Raw genomic sequence first — 17,861 nt, 5'->3', positions numbered from 1 at the left:
TTTTCTTTCGTCTTCAATTGCCTGCAATCCATTTGTCGTACGGCTCCAATTCTTGTGTAGATATAATCAGGAAGGTCGGATTCCTGAGAGCAAGCATTGAGTGCCCGAAATCTACTGAGACTCCCGGCTCCGCTAGATGTTGACCAGACAGACAACGCCCCCGCAATATGCAGCGCGTCGCAGCCTCGTACCAATAGCAGATCGCGTGCGTCAGCACAAAACCAAGTTCAGAGGGTGCCCCTCCAATAAATAGCTTGTGATCGCTGTACACTCGCACCGAACGCACCGCGCTCCCGCACTCGCTTGCTCGGAATATAGCTGTTGTGTGCCCTTCTGTGAGCCTTTTTTCCGGCATTGGGCACTGGAGCGGGTCAGCAGCAGATACCACAGATTGGCGAACCAGCAGATATAACAGATGTGGACTCGAATCGTTCCCAGGGTCACTGCATTGGGAAACTCGACCCCCATGTGTGAGAGTGCGCCTCCTCATGCTCAATCGCGTCGCCGCATCTACCGTGAATAATCTCGGCTAGTTACTGTGTAGCATTCACGTGATGCCTCGTGATGTCATCGTGAAGATGGTGACGGGAACACACTTTAAATTCGTTTGATAAGATCCTGTAAAAACCGCAGATTGTGAGGAAATTTTGAAATTTTGAACTATTTTTTAATGGTTACTTATTCAAGAATGTCCGCCTAACCTAAAAAGTAGACAGCAAGCGCTATCCAATTTACGACCGCTTTTCAGTTTGAAGTGATCATAGGAATCAGATCAACCCGGTTTAATGAGTAGTAATCAAGATCGATACAAAAATCGATGAATAGGACCAGAAAATCGGTCGAAAGAGACTCTTGTGTCTAAAAAGGATCAAACGAAAGAGATGTCCACAGCTTCTGTAATGGTTGTCCATAGAACGCGTCACACACACGAAAAGTCATGCGTACGACCTCGAAGAACAGACGATGAACACACAACCACACGTGTGAGGAGTCGTCACTCAACATGACGTGACCACTCACGTGACCACGTGATGTGAATTCCATTCTGAAGCACCACATTCAGTCTAGACACGAGTTAATCACACTACTGATCAGTAGTTTGTGGCCGAACGGTTACTTGTTCAGACTGTCATCTGGCAGGTCGTGGGTTCGAAATCTCATTTGAAGATTCGGTGGCTAGGTTTTCAGGACGAATCTGTGAGTTGCGAAATTATGATAGTCACGTGGCGCACGTGTTTAAACCCCGAAAAGATTGCCTTCGGATAGAGAATGAAACGACCAAGAAATTCATCGTCACAAAAGACTGCATGGCAGTTCTGTCTATTCGTCCTAACTAGGTGGTTTTTATTGTTCTGTCACTTTTTTCATGAGCAGTTAAGTTATTGTGCTATCAGTGTAACCGCAGATACTACTGATGAAAAATGCGAGTAGTGTGTTGTCTTCTCGTAACTCAGCTTCGCGTCTAATGAAAAGTGGGGTTTATTAAGGAATTTGAGGAACTGCTTTGTAGCATTCGTTTACAATTGCGGAATAGTCACTGAATATTTGTGAAAGTTCAAGAAAACTCTTGAGAATTTTCAGTTTTTGAAAACTATGAGCAAATGAGACGTTTACTTTTCTGTCCAATAGTTTGTAACCGTTTAGTTAGCGTTTGCTAGTAGATGAATTCGCGGCGAACGGCCTTCCCCCTTACACCAGCAATCATGTCTAGATCACTATATCGGGGTCCCAGATTGGCCATAGAGATTTACTGCATACTTCGAGCACACTTTTCAAGGCTACCTGAAAGCCACAGAATCAGATAAAGTTTATGGCTAGTGAAAAGCGAACGCACTCACATTATCTAAATTCAACTGCCTTTTACCGCCTTGTGAGTAGTGTTACTTCTGCAAATAAATTGTGAGATCTCAGCTGCAGTACCGACTGAATCATGAAGCAGACTTGTGAAGCGCATTTGACTGAAGGACATCATAAACGAGAGATCCATTTGGATTCAGTTGAGTCTCTCGTTAAAAGTAGATTAATATGCAGACATGAGGGAGTATCTGGCGAGTTCCACCCAATTTGTGTTCAAGTAGAACATATGGCTGACGGGACTGTGATTACCTGATGAGCCCGAGTCGTTGACTGTTAAAGAGTTTTCAGTAACCACTCGAGTAGTGTGTTACGTCCAGACTAGTTCTAACTGGCTCCTAATCTCGTTAGGCCTCCAGATCTCGTCACACAGACGATGGTCGAGCCATACGCACAAAGAATCCTACAGGTTTGGCAATTAACCAGAGGTATCGATGCGGAAATTTTGTCAGCTCCGCGAAGAAGGTGGAACTAATCGCTCCCACGCCTCCGTTTGACGTAAAATTCGGTCAACGACCAATTGACAGCCAGAAAACACCAACTGGTCAGTGAATCTGACAGTCAGTGGGCCTGCTGCGGTTAGGCGTATTATTTATTGTTTTCGTCATTTTTTGTTTTGTTCTTTCGTTGTTGTCCTAATGGTTGACACACGGGCATACACTGGCACATTACACTTCAAGACCCGCCCAGAATCATTCACCATCTTCAAAATGAGCTGGTGTTGTTTACCCTCTCAACTTTGCACGCGTTTTTCCTCACTCACTCACTCGCTCTGACACACTCTCTCTCTCCCACACACACTCTCACTACCGCTTGTTCTTTTTTCTGTTCGCAAACAAAACGATGCCAAAACTGATTGGTTTCCGAAATTGAAGACGATAGTTGCACACGCTTGCGTTCGTTTTGTTGATGTAACCCTCAAAAATAGGAGATTTCGTTCTTGGTGTCCAATTATTGTCCCATGTTTGATGGAAGAAGCAGTTGGGGCATTCCACAGTCAAGGAGCTGTAATGTTGGACCCGTTCGATGCGGCAAGCGCGAGGTTGGGTGATCGTGCGTACATGCCCCAGCTGCGAGACATTGATGCCGTGTGCGCAGCGCGCATGGCATGTAATCTGGTCGACCTCTCGTAGTTGGATGTCGCAAAACGGGAACAAATCGATAGGTTGTGATTGCCCAATCAGATTGGACGTTCGCATTGCGTCGAATTCGGTGGCAAAGCACAGGTCAAAAGTATCATGTTCAGCGGATCTTGCGCATCGCTGTGGTAGTTCCAGAACCCACGTCCACTGTCAAAGTCAGGATACTCTAGAATGCGCTCAGTTTTCCGCCGATTAGAAAATCCAGTCGAGCTCGCGAAGGAATTTCATAGCAATGAGGTTCCCTCGGCAGCGATGTGAAACACCTGATGTGAAAGCATTCGTCTCCTCTGTGGTAAAGATTTCATCTACTGCTCAAACGATGAGTGGAAAGATGTTTCGCTAGACGTGGCTTATACCTCGCTCATTTGGAAAAGAGGTACCCGGTCAGCTATCAACTGGATTCTTGAAGACACAAAAACAGGAGCGCAGGTCAATCGGGTTCATCGGGGACCTGTGAAGCAAAACAGATGTTTAAATTTTCGAAAGGATTTATCTGACGATCGATATACGAAAAATCGGAACACTTCAGGATTTATGTGCCACACTTATTGGTTACCTATACGAGGATTTTCCATGAAAAAAAGCTAAGAAAGCCCGTGAGTTATGGGGTAAGTCATTTCCTACCTTACCGACCAAGTGACCGCGCACGGCTCTGTTTCGTGCGCGGATAAATAGGGTGTAGGAAGTAGTGTTAGTAGTAGTAGTTATTCCCTGTGTGGAGACCACTTAAATGAACTGACAAGAGAGGTCACGTGGACAGTTCAATATCCCGCTGAGTAGGAGATTTCGTGTTGGCGCATTCAGAGCACCCGCTTTTTTCCACGGATCAGGAAGATTCACGAAGGGGCACTGCAAATTGATTGATTCCGTCATTTGATGAGAAATGGCGAGTAATTTACGCATTGCACCGGAAGTACAGAGCATAAATCAACAAGCACTGCGTCCTACGGGTACGTAATGAAGGTCCCATAACAAACGAGAACAAAAACTTTTGGGTTGAAACATTTTCATCAGTAGATGGTCTGAATCATTGGATTTGTGGTTCAATCCGCTTGGTCAGTCTGTGACCGAGATGGTTCAGTGGTTAGAGCGCGAAGGTCCATGGTTCGAACTCAGCCTCCGGCATCTCGACAGCTCTTGTCTCGACTTGGTTATCCCAGGCTTCTTGCTTCTTCCGGGTGGCATGACAGCTAGACACCAAAAATATGTTACGGTTTGGCAATTATTACTCTCACTATTATTATTAATTATCATTATTACTGTTCTTTTTCTTATTAAATAGACAATGAGCGTGGAGTTTGGTCAGGCAAGCACTTATTTATTTACTTGTATGTGTTAATTGCGATATCTCCACAAATCTCAGCAAAAATTCTAATATTTAGGGGCATTTTTCACACCCTGTTGTCTTCTCCTCAAAATCTGAATGTGTTTTCGAGATCAGGTGCACATCTAATTTGCGAGCCCATCCACCGGAGCCGATTTGTAATAGCATTTGTTCGACACCATCGAAGCCCCTTTGTCGCGAAAACCGTTTGACAGTTATCGTTGGAATGACGGGTCGAAAATGGATGATTCAGATGGATAGAAAGGACCCAAAAGCGCCAATCAGTTACCGTTTTTGTTGGTCGATAGGCGGCCCAACTTTGCGTTCTTATGCATTTCCTAAGGTTTTTTTGGAGTAGTTCGATGTACTGTCCTCTGAGATGCGTGTCACCTATTGCTGTCAACAAAGATTACAGTTTTAACCATTATTCCAACATGTGTCTGCTGTCTAGAAACTACCATCTAAAGGACTAAGGCCTTTGATGCGGAGTTATTTATTAGAAAATGCCAACTGAACGGTTACAGACTATTGGACAGGGAAGCAAAACGCTTATATGCATCTTTTTTTTTACAAAACTGAATATCCATATTCTCCTTGAACGCGTCTTCCTGAACTTTTTCTGGATAGTTATTGACTGTTGCTCAACTCCAACCAAATGCGACTCCACAAATTCCGCAATAGATCTCAATTTTCAAGAGACGCGAAGCGGCTTTACAAAAAACGTACTACTCGGATGCCCCATCAGTAGTGTCACCGTTACACTATTATTTTGATGGTACTACGAGGAGATTTGCTCATTCTGGATAAAACATTTCATTTTGTAAGTAAAGCCACTCAATGCTTGAAAGCAAAGCAATAGCTCTTTCATCAGCCGCGACTCGAGAGAGATGCGCACCAGTGATAGGAGTCTCTCCTTAAAAAATTCACAAATTTACTCACACTACCGAGTATGTATAAGTAGCTCAGAGGAAAAATAAAATTCATTCGGTGAGCAAAGCCTTCATCTGAAAAGTCACCACTCGAGATGCATGAACGCGTGATGTGGTTACTGTGATTGGAGGATGATTCGCGCTATTTACTGTCCATATAATACGTGACCACATGATATTGATTCCGTCATTTGATGAGAAATGGCGCAATGTCCCGTTTAATTGAAAGCTAATCACACTGCTGACCAACCGCTGGTGTCTTAAGGGTTAAAAGTTCAACCGTTGGTCTGAGCGTCGCGGGTTCGAAAACTCTGAGCTTAGTGAGATGCGCTGTGGCGATAATTCCCAACAAGGATGAAACCTCTGTATGCTACATGTCGGGTTTAAAGCATATGTAGCATTTACTGAAAGAACGAAATCTCTGAATTTGTTTCGTGGATCCTAGTGTGAACTTCATTTCATTGTCCCCTAACTGGTTGTATTTTTCATATGAATCAAGTAGAACACAAAGTTGACGGAAAATCGGGGACTGCGCCTACCTGATGAGCCCCAAGAAGGGCGAAACCGGTAGTGGGCTGTCGAAGAATTTTCAGCAACCTTATGAGTAGTGCATTGCGACTAAATTCATTTAAGTCAAGTTGTTATGGGGCTTAGATATCCGAGTGCCGCGCCAATTACCCGGAGAGTTCTTGTCAGTTTTAGTTCCTTAATCACAAACTACTGTCATCCTCTTTCATTGCACTTTTCAACCAAAATACCACTGGGATCTTTGGATGTTTTTAGCTGACATTTAGCCACCATTCCCGAACCTGTCCAGTTGTATTTACTAACTGAGTTTTTGCACCGTGCCACAGGGTCGTCGCTTAGTGGTGATGTGGACACAAAGGTTGGTCCGAACACTTTTTTCTCTTGCGTCTGTCGGAGCGCGATTCTTGGATTAGTTTCAGAACGGGAAATCCCAACTGAGTGTCCTTCTGGGAACTGCGGGATTTTGTGGACTTGGGAAGAATTCGTCTCGTGAAACGAATACATCTTTTCCAGCTAGGAATCGGTGTTTACTAGGTCTGTCATTGTGGGGTTGCAAGCTTGGAAATGGGACAAAATTTAACACCTCATCGTCAATAGTAAAGCCGCTGTGATCCCCACCTTCTCATGCCTAGTCATCATCGTCAGCACCATCAACGACAGTAGCACTGGTTGGCGTATTTCATTTTAATCGATCGTGAAGTTTAAATGGGATTTTGACTATTCCGCGGTTCAGGGTGACGTCAGTGGGCACCTATAAACTGAAGCTATAACGCTCATTCGTGGATGACGTCGTGTAAATGACTGCGCTCTGTCTACCGGCGTTTCCCACATCATTATTTTTCCTCGTTACCCATATCCAGAGGGACGATATATTCATATGTAATAAAATTTCTGTCAAGACAGGCATGTTGGGTCCATCACAGGTCAATCCTCCTGTTTTTAACATGTGTTGTCATCGAGGTCAAACACTTGGTGGAATACACCACTCATAAGTTTGCCGAAAATACTTCGATGGCCACGACAGTTTTGCCCTTCTCGAAGCTTACCAGATAGACACCGTCTCTCAGTTTGCGCCACACTTATGTTATACTTGAATGCATGTTGGCCTACAGTCTCATAACACGTGCCAGTTTCAACGACAGACGCAGCTGAATTCTAGCTGAAACTCTCGTTTATTCTGTTCCTTAACACAGAGAGCCTCATGATTGAGTATCTGAGATATCGTAGTATATTTTTTGGGCAAAATGCTACTCATTAGAGTGTCATAATCAAGAGACCTAAAAACAGCTTAGTAAGCGAATTTCGTCCAATCGGAATCTCTCCCAGCTGTGGACCAATCAGAATCGAGGCGCGCATCACGCACTATCCATGACGCACGCCTGGGCCACATTTGAATGTTAAACGGGCGGCCAACATACTGGACGCTATTTATCAAGTGGCTGTTAATCTGTTCAATTAACAGAGTGGCTGTCGATTAACAGCCACTTGGTCAATAACGTCCAGTATGTTGGCCGCTCGTTTAGCACTCAAATGTGGCCTAGACGTGCGTCAAGGTAGTGCGTGATGCGCGCCTCTATTCTGATTGGTCCACAGGTTATAAAACTACTACTGTCAATTGGCCTGTAAAAATTTCGTCACCAGAGGAGGAGATATCGTCACTGCTTCTCCTAACCACGCATTTCGATTGATGACGAAATGTTTTCAAACTAACTGGCAAGCTAGCTGAATACATCGATAGCCAACAAATTCTCCGAGGTAACAGTGTTTCAACACCTTGTCGTTACAGGGTGATTACTCGGTTATCTAGAATATATTGAGCGTAGAAATCTCATGTCTTGTTTTTTCTTGAATGTACAGGGCTTTATCCCTTTTAAACAAACGAATTCAAGCGCCTCTCTAAACAGCTCCGTTTCTTCTTGTGGTCAATACAAGCATTCTATCTTGCTTACAAGTTTGTCTCAGTTTAAACTGATCCCGTAGCTTCATCAACGACGCAGAATCTGACACCTCAACAACACCTGAGCGCATAAAGAAGACTGTCAAGTAAAACTATACAGGTTCCGGCTTTTCTTTGGATGAAAATGCATCTAACGCGCTCCTTATGTCCGCATTCTTTTGGTTGACGATGTCTCGATTTGTTCGAACCTCCATAGAGACGCAAACTGGGTGTTGGAAAGTATTCACTAACAAGTTTGTGTCAGAAAGGTGTCAGGATTTATTAGAAAGCCGTTCGGGGTAAATTCAGGTGTGATACCGGAAGACAAACCAAACGAGGCGGTTACCGGTTCCGCCTACCAGTGGAATTTCGTCACTTCTGTTCATATCCGGGCTGAAGCCATCGGATTCAGGAAAGTTAGGCGGATTTTGCCAACTTGTAAAAGCTGTAGCCTTTAGATGATAGAATGACTGACATCCGTAAAGATCCCAGAGCTTCATGGTATCTCAAGACCCAGTCACTGCGAGTGGACGGAAAGCAAATCTTGGCTAACCATATGACTGAATTATGTCTAAAGTACACCGAACATTTTTGGTTACTCACTTCCGTTGGGCGAATCAGTGACGCTTTGTATGTCCTGTAAGCTTAGTTGCATGTTCTAAATGCCAGCAAAATGAATTCTTCGGGGCGCACTTAACACAAAAGCCTTTATTATAATCTAACAACTCAGGGGAGGCCACACTATGAGTGTACACTCATACCTCACAGCAGAGTTTGACCATCCGGACGTTGTTGATAGTGTGAAAGTTCACCTCATGGTCACATGTGAACCCGAACAAGCAAGCGTTTTCCTCACCAAGAAAGAAACGTCCATAGTGCACGTTCGTATACCTGTTTCCTCGACTTATATAGTTTCTAAATAGTAGTTAATATCCAAGACGTGATTGGTTGCATGGGAATTGACCAAACCTGAATCCGCAGTTTGTGGGGTTTTTTGTCGCGCTGTGGTCTGAGTATCATGTATCTGTTCAATTGGCTGAATCGATCCAATTCAGGTATTCTCTTCCTTTATCCCAATTGATCCACTCTACTCATCTTGTGCACTGCGTTCCAGCCAGTCTTTGTTCTGTTTGATTGGTTGACTAGACACCTATTTTTAGTAGCTATATTTCTTCAATTTATAAAGGTAATTTTGAAGGCAACTGATGCTTGTTAGCTGCACAAAACGCCACAAATACACGAGGTTCTTCGTTTTTTGTGATAATGGTATTTCCAGCGTCGCATTTTCACCACTTTTGTTGTCTTCATGTAGCTCAGGAAGTACTATTAGTGCACTTTTGATGATGGGCATACTACAATTCAGAAGGTATATGCACCAATAGAAGTTTTTATCAAAGTTGTCAGTGGTGAGACGCCACATGTATAAGAATAAATACAGTGCAAAAGGGGAGCAACTCAAAAGAGGAACTGATCGTCTGTAAGAGTTCCCTGGAGAACGTCCGGAAGGTGGGAACGTGTCTTCTCCGCAGTATAGCTGCTACACGTGTTCCATATTTGTCCGAGTACCTGGAATATTCGGCTGACTCCTTGCTCCCTGCGCGACCGCGAGCCTGGTGCTCCCTATATGTAGGTCTGTTTGCGTGTACGTGGGCGTATCAGCACATGAGTAGTTGCCACGCTCACTAGACGGTACAGACAATCGATGTCCGATGAGTCACCTTAATGTGACGTGGTTTGTGAGTATAAAAAAGACAATTCTCGTGATCCAGTGAGCGACTGTGATCTGAACGGTCAAGTATGTGGGTGACCAGGTAGTTACAATACCCCTAGTCTTTTTTAGAAATGCAACGGTTGAACACAAGTTTTAGTGGGGGGTATGTTTGCCCAGTTCTTCATCCAAAAACCTTACGTCGGTTGCAGGCGAGCTGGTTGAGTCTCAGTGCCTCTGTCTTAAACATGCACGATCGTGAGTGCACTCAGTAGATTCTTGAGTATCGAAACGCTGGGCCAAACGCATCCATTCGGTCCACAAGGCCCTTGATAAGTATGGAAACTGTGGGGAAAGTTGCGCTGAAGAAAGCTCACTATTTTGAAGGACTTCTCTCGAACTTGTAGATGTAACTTGTTGTTTTGGGAGTATCCCCCTCTCCGCGTGTTCACCACCTCCAAATTATTGGTCAGCTGTATTCTGAAGGAAAGTGTGGACACTTGGGAATTCCAAAACTGCGAACAGCTAACCTGATGGACTGAATGTATCGGAAGAGATCAACGTGACTTGCTAAAGTGTGNATTGAACATCGTTTGTAAAAGGACCTGACATTGCACCATGAATGAGTTATTTTTATTTGTCAACTAAGTAGTATATTGTGCCCAGTCAATGCGATTGTTTGTCTCCAGTAACGCAGGCATCAGTCGTGCAAAATTGCTTCCAATCACGATGGCCTGATAGGTTGTCTTCTTTGTCAGTAACTCGCCATACATGGATGTAAAGAGATATCAGTCATTCTGAAAACTTTTTGTTTGTTTTACTCCTTGTCCTGCATTGAACGTAGTTTTCTCTCGCTCTCAAGTTTAAGATCGATTTACCACTGTCATAACTCGAAATTTAAGTGCTTCTGAACCAGGTCGGATGCATTTCAACGAAGGGTTACGGAAGGCTAAAGTTCACCGGGGACTTTAAATCGAATTCTGACACTTTGGTTGTCCATGTCAAGAGAAAAAATACAAATGGTTTGATAAATGTTGAATTTGATAATACGGCCACCGTCCAGGCGTACCAGAGCGTGATTGATCTTGGAGTCAGCAGATTTGAGATTGTGCGATCGCAAGACATATATTTGATTCTATCACATTGTGTCGCTTCAGCGCGCATCAGCTGTTTGAACGATGATATCAACAAACAAAAATGAGCGAGATACACTCATTTGCAAACTAATTTGGTTTTGCGAAAGACTCACTTGGAGCCCAGCTGAATCTCTCGTTTGTGATGTTTCCAGGCAACCGAGTTTGCAGCACCAGGCCGCCTCATGTTTCAGTTGGTGCGATATTCAAGATATCGCGATACATGTATGTTCGTGATGTGCTACCCATAAGGTTGCTGAAAATTCGTAGGCAGCCCACGACCGGCTTCGCTGGGCTCCAGTCGAGTCTCTCGAAAAACCAAATTAGTTTGCAAATGAGTGTATATTCGCAAATTTCGTGCAATTTGGTTTCAAGTAGGACATAAGGTTGACGGAAACTCGGAGGCTGCGCCTACATGATGAGCTCCAAGATGGGCGAAACCGGTCGTGGGCTGTCGAACGAATTTTCGCAAACTTATGAGTAGTGTGTTACAGGCAAAACGAAACAAAAGTTCAGAAGTAAGACTGATTCACACAACGGTTGAAACTTTCATGTGAGAAGTCGTCACTCGAGCAGCCAATCAGAACGCGACCACGTGATCTGAATTTGGTGATTGAAGGACGACTGGCAGCATAGCCAATTTGGGTGTGAGTTGTTCACAAAAGTTGTTAGGCCGAAGGAGTTTCAGAGTTCGAATCATTCTCGAATTTTATGACGTGATGATTTCCAGCAAGGATAGAACGGCTGTAGATTATTTTGGGCTCTTCTGGATAGATTGACCTCATTTAAAGAATGAAATCTCTCTTGATCGTAGGAATAGTGAAGTGAATAGCGAGGTACTTAACAAGGCGAATACTGAAGCGTAGCCCACAATGGATTTCACGCACTACATTGCCAGAAAAATGTTTTCAAAACCGTTTCCATTACTTGAAATACCCCAGTGACTTAGCTTGACACATGGAGCAGGCAACTTACAATCGTGCTAGCAGGCCTCGTCCCAGTCGCGGCTAATGTCAAACACTTTGCAGCATGCGCAACTACAACAGGTGATGTGTTGTCCACCGGATTAGTGTGATTACGTGGACGATCAAGAACGGTATTCATTCCGGACTAGAGGAGTCGATTCCCCGGCTGTTTGAGACCGTCCTGACAGCCACATGATGACGTAAATGAGAGGAGCGATTTTGACTGGTTCATAAATTCTGAGCTGCAAGTGGTTAATGAACGAACTATCGAATCAGTGTTCACGTTAGTGTTCTTTTCGATCAGCTACGCTCACTAATTGGTGGTACATTTGATCAGATGGTCTCGAATGTTCACCACACAGCATGATAAACAGAAGAACCTGGTAAGTACTAGCAATATGCATTTGAGGACAAATTTTTACGGGATAAATTGGGAGCGTAAATAGTTAATCCATTGGATGGAATGTGTCCATCGACCTTTTAGAAACGACTTTTGGATTGCTCAATCTTTCTGACTAAACATCAACTACAAGGCTTCAAACTTTGATGGGGCTAAAACTTTTTAGGCGCGTGGTGGACCTAAACAGACTACCCTCCCCAACAATGAGAGTGGCCCTTCCAGGGAGTGGTGGGGGTAAAGCGGACTCATTCTTATTGAGAATCATCTGGAGTGCGCGTCTCATGAAACTCCAGGAAGTATCCGTGACCTCCCGGTTAGTAGCTTGATCACCCAACCGCTCGGCCAGGACGTAGCCTTGGAAGACCCATTCACCCCCCCCCAGTAGATATGAGCTGACAAGTAACACACTTCATTGCACTGTTTTTGTGATCAAATCAACTGTTGGCTGCTGGATTTTTTCCTATGAAACAACAATTTGGACGTCTCAGAGACGTACTTTTGGGTTCAATGGCTAAGCCTTCTTTTAGTGGCAACTTTCTTCACCTGACTTTAACCGATCTCTGGCTGTGCGAGGCTGAACGTGCCGTTCTGGTTACATCACACCAAAATCCAAATTCATTCCAAGCTCGAACCTCGCTGTCACAACCAAAAGAGTTTGATACGCTGATGCGGAGTTGTTCCAAATGTGCGTAGGTGATACTCAACCCTGACTGGGTTGACTACTTTCGAACATCTGGTGAGTACCGACTTCGAGTCTCCAGGTTATCTCTGTACTTTTTTCCACGTGATCCCATTCAGTATCATATTTTTTATGGCACTGTGCAGTACTAAATTCCACTAGCTACCATATATTCTCATTTTATTGTGCTGAGTTTGTATTGATCTAAAAATGAAGCTGAACAGTCGGTTCCTGGAAGTGACTTCTATATTTAGAACAAAACAAATATTGCTTACAACTAGCTAGCTATATTAGCGAAATACACTCATTTTCAAGCCCAGTTGGTTTTGCAGGAGACTCGCCTCGAGCCGAGCTGAGTTATTGGTTTGCGATGTTTCCAGGCAACTGAATGTGCTGCAACAGGCCGCCTCATGTTTCACTGGCACGATATTCGAGATATTGCGGAGTTTCAGGGACTGCACCTAGCTGATGAACTCCAAGAAGAATGAAATCGGCAGTGAGCTGTCAAAGAGTTTTCAGCAACCTTGTGAGTAGTTTCCTTTGTGAAGACATATTGCGATATCTCGAATATCGTGCCCACTGAATCATGAGGTGGCCTGGTGCAGCACATTCAGCTGTAGAGTATCATAAACGAGAGACTCAGTTGTGTCTCTCGTGAAAACCAAATAGACTTGAGAATGAGTGTATTTCTCGAAAACATTCAAATTTGGGTTCAAGTAGAGCATAAGGTTGACGGAAACTCGGGCACTGCACCTACCTGCTGAGCCCCAAGAAGGGCGAAACCGGTCGTGGGCTGTCGGAGAGTTTTCAGCAAACTTATGAGTATTGTATTAGCTGGCTACGTGTTTACTTCAGGAGTTTCACCGAAGAGCTATCAATGTGCATACTAAAGGTTACATTTTTTAGTTTTCCGGCACGACTGAAACTAAGAGCCATCAGTCAAAGCCACCTTTAAGTGAACACTCGTCGGTTCTCTTTCTCCAGGTGTAGTCCTGGTAAAGTGCTTTCAGCTGGTTTTACTTTTAGCTTAGCGTGAGGGGCCGTCCACTTGGTCAAACAGAGACCAACCCATCATGCAATGCAGATATCGATCGCCTCATCTTCCTTGTGCGAAGTTAAGGGGGAGAGGCTCGTACCAGGCAAAAGTTGGCTCGTATTGGTAGGCTAAAAAACAACTTGTCTTATTCAATGGCCAGTTGATGATAGGTCTTTTTCTTACCTTCTTCTCACCTTGCCCATATTCTCTCGAAATAATGGGTCTCCATAAGATGGAATCGATTCCACTGCGAATCAGTCTGGTGCGCAAGAACCTCTTTAGAAATCAATTTGGTTTCGTGGAAAACTCACCTGAAACCTTAGATACGAATGGGTTCAAGTTGAACATAAGGTTGACGAAAACTCGGGGAATGCGCCCATCTGATGAGCCTAAAGAGGGGTTAAACCGGTTGTGGTCTGTCGAAGTATTTTCAGCAACTTTATGAGTAGTGCATTATCCTCTCTAGAAGTTTGTTAAAATAGTTCATCTGACAGCCTACAGAATGCTTTCAAAAAGTTGACAATAAGAATCTGGGGAGACTAAATGTGGACACAACCTGTCATCCGCAGGACCCAAGGTGAAGTGGACCTGGGGTACACTACTAATTATGTCGATAAGTAGGTTTTACCAACTCCGTCATATGAACCAATAATTATTCTTTCACTAAAAGAATCATCCACACAAGGCAGGTTCAAGTAAGCTGGAGCAGCTGATCGCTTGTCGTCACATATCCTTCAACAACATCACGTGGTCACGTATTGACTGACTCCCTGAATGATGACTCAGAGGGCGAGTTAATCACGCTGTTGATCAGACACTCGTTTCCTTACGGCTAATTGTTCAAACTAATTGCTAGGGGGCTACTGGTTCGAAAATCCCTAGATTTTCATGAGATGATTCTCATTAGGGAGCCACAGAGTGCTCCTCGGCTTTTCAGCATTGACAGACTTTACTAATAACCAACAGTTTTAATCTTGTGACTCATCGTGTTTAGCGACATTATCTTCTTGCCTCACCCACAACGAGTCAGGTTACGGTTTTGGTTCGTGAGTACGGAGTGGTTGAATGCCGCTGCCATATTGAGCGTGATCGTTCAGCTGTAACACCTTTTTCACTGCCTAGCTGACACCTGAAGTGAGCACGAGGGCTGGGATACTGTCAGGTTTTTCAAGTCGAGATGCAGAGGTCGGGTTCGAACCACGGACCTTCTGTTCGGTAAATTCGCACTCTAACCAATGTGCTGTCTCACACCCGTTTCCGAGAATACGTTGTAAGTTGATTTTTTCAAGTCAGCCACTAGACCTGTTCAGTTTGTTCAAACCCAGTGACAGTTTTCAAGACTTAAGCAAGATTCATTTATTTGTTTTTATTCCCAAAGTTCATGGATGACATTCACTGACGTTGTCCCTGAGATTGATTACCGCTCACTACGCAACAAGCCAAGCGCTGAGCAGAGCGGTTGTCTTTCTCGGGAACGGGGTCACTGATGGAACGTCAACGTTTTTACACGGAGTATGTGGGGAACAGGGCTGAGTTCCCACCGGACAACTTATCGCAATACAAACGTGCTGTGTTTCTCCTTTGTGATGACGAATGAAGCAATAAAAAGTAAGGGAAATGGCAGCTCGAATCCACGTACGCAGAGTCAGCCAACGGGTGACTTCCAAATTGAAAGAAATTCCAAATTCCAGGTGAGTTGGAAGAACTGTCACCTTGTATTTCAGAGCACACGGAGACTTCAAACCCGCAGAACAAGCGTAAAGGACGTTTATCTTCATTGAATTCTTGAGGGATTCAGTGTTTCCTGTGGGGACTCACGAGTTCTTGGAATTGCCTTGTCGGACATTCACAGAATGCGTTATCGCAAAACCTCTGAAAGTGAACTTGTGTAAATAAATTTGGTTTTCACGGAAGATTCAGGTGAATAGCTGGTTTGTGATGTTCATCAACACAGACCGCCTGGTGTTCCAGTTGGCACGATATTCGAGATATCGTGTCGACGTAATACACTACTCACAATGTTGTTGAAAAATTTTCGACAGCCCACAACCGGCTTTGGTTTTCTGAAGGCTCATCTGGTAGGCGCGGTCGCCGAGTTCCTGTTGACAAATGCACTCATTTGCCAATCAACTTGGTTTTCACGTGAATCTCAAGTGAATCTTCCGTTTATGATGTTCTTCAGCTGAATATGCCGCACAAAGACAGTCTCATCTTTCATTAAACACCTCGCCGTCTTCTTGCGGCAAATTCAGTTGAAGAACATCATAAACGAGGGAGAACTCAACTCGGATGTCTGTCGCTCATGGTTATTGGTATGACTTTCAGGTTAATCGTGGCCCACAGGCTTGAATTTGCTGTCTTGTTTTACCACAACGTCTCAGCGAATGACAGCAAAGAAGATGAGACAGGCTGAATGATCAATAGAATAGCCTTTTGAAAGCACACTTCTTGTATGATGTGAACGCACATCGTGACCCTCTAATGCTGGGTTTGAGCAATGCCGCTTTAGTTACTCAGTTTTTGCCGCAACCCGTTTCAATCAGTATCTACCTATTTAGCTCCTTGGACTGGAAGATATCTGCGTTTCTGATACTTAAACTTGCAGTATATTTGGTAAATTATTTTCCCTCGTCAACATTGTGTCATCCATTACGCTGACGTTTGATATTCCCCACGTTTATTCTCTCCCAATTTGTAACCCCCGCTCCACTGTTGTGTTTAGGGCGTGTATATGAACTGGAGTTTCGTTTGTTCTCACCACTTCACACATTTAGCCTTGAGGTCGTCCTAGCCGACTTCGTGCGCGTATGAGAGCGTGTTTGCTCATTTGGTTCGTACTAATATAGTCCAAGTGGACCATTTGTTTTGAACGAGTATCCACCCTCAAGGTTTGTACAATTTATGAACTTATCTTACATTAATAATACCGTATGGGAACCCAGGTCTGACTTTGTTTTGACTTCCTGGAGGTTCTTGTATTACATCACAGGTCCTATTTCAAAGATAACGTTTCCAGAACCCAGTAGTTAGCTAAAATGTGAACCCGAACTCGGAGGTGTCCAAAATGGGTTAGCAAAATAGTCCCCGTATTAACCATTGCAGTCTCAGAACAAATAGCACTAACAGATCTGATTGGTCAATCTAAGGAAATACTAATAGCTTTGTTGCGTTACTTCATGAACGGGCCAATGAGATTGCTACGAATCTGTTTTTAATCGGCCAATAACATCAGTAGATATCAACAACTCTTTTATAGACTATGTAAGCGCAGGCAGCTATTAAGGGGATGCCTATTCTGCCGTGCACTGTTAATGTCCCCCGCGGACACTGCAAACAGTGTCAAGCTTTGCAAAAAATCAACAATCACCTTATCTAAAACCAATTGGCTAGGGTCAATTCTGTTCGCAAATGAGTTCGGCTGTTGAGGCTGGCCAATCAACTTCCGGCTCGTGGGTTGAATGATGTACAGGCCATGAATTGTCGCTTTAGACGCAGATAGTACTAAGCCAGCCTGGAATAAAAGATAGCTTGTGCGACATAAAAACGAAACTAGTTACGCGGTTGGACTATTCTCACTTCAATTGCAGTCCATTCAGAATACCAGTTAGGATGGTTGTCAAGACCAGAGCAAACAGGAAAAAACAAAAGGATACTGGATCGAAATATGAGAAGCACCTGCTTGTAATGGTCGAGCAGCATGCAACCTGACAATGGCGCCAAACTGAATTTAATCTACGGCCGGAGGTGTTGGCACCAGAGAGGTTCAGTTGAAAATGTGGGCTTTCGATCGATGCGGTCGTTATGGAATACGGAGACTAGATCGAATGAGAGAAATAGCCTTGGATGCCGAAAGATGGTGGTGTTAAGACACCAAGAAGTACACTGAGTCAGACGACATCATGCAGAATTTAACAAGGCTATGCAATACTGGACTAGGTTATTCAAGTCCTCTCAAATTCTCGCCACCTTTTTTCTTAGCTTTCGGGGACAATCGGGCAACATCGATTGATTCAAGGTGGTGTCAGAAAACTTTTGAGAATTTCGTGGCCACTCTGCCTCGTAGGTGAAGCCACTTCATACTTGGAAACCGAGAAGCACTACACAGCTGTTTCGTCCTTATCGGGAATCATTGTAGTGGTCTGGTTACCCAATAAGTTAGTTTATCAGGAGTGTGTGGCAAAGAAATAAAAATGATTACGCTAGGTTGGGTATACAAAAATAAAGAGA

At 44.0% G+C, this 17,861-nt stretch overlaps 2 protein-coding genes across 2 annotated transcripts in view; one reads left to right on the top strand and one right to left on the bottom strand.

Moving 5' to 3' along the window:
• T265_08078 (hypothetical protein) overlaps positions 1-2,406 on the top strand; it is a gene marked incomplete at both ends in the record, with an annotated part of 31,678 nt that extends 29,272 nt beyond the window's left edge. The window contains one exon of the mRNA XM_009173773.1: positions 2,206-2,406. Coding sequence (XP_009172037.1) covers positions 2,206-2,406 — 201 coding nt within the window. The remainder of the gene's footprint in view (positions 1-2,205) is intronic.
• Positions 548-17,861, bottom strand: part of T265_08077 (hypothetical protein) — a gene marked incomplete at both ends in the record, with an annotated part of 23,129 nt that continues 5,815 nt past the window's right edge. Inside the window, one exon of the mRNA XM_009173772.1 lies at positions 548-618. Coding sequence (XP_009172036.1) covers positions 548-618 — 71 coding nt within the window. The remainder of the gene's footprint in view (positions 619-17,861) is intronic.

This window comes from Opisthorchis viverrini, assembly GCF_000715545.1.
Source record: "Opisthorchis viverrini unplaced genomic scaffold opera_v5_201, whole genome shotgun sequence".
NCBI lineage: Eukaryota > Metazoa > Platyhelminthes > Trematoda > Opisthorchiida > Opisthorchiidae > Opisthorchis > Opisthorchis viverrini.
This window is presented reverse-complemented; position numbering and strand designations above follow the sequence as displayed.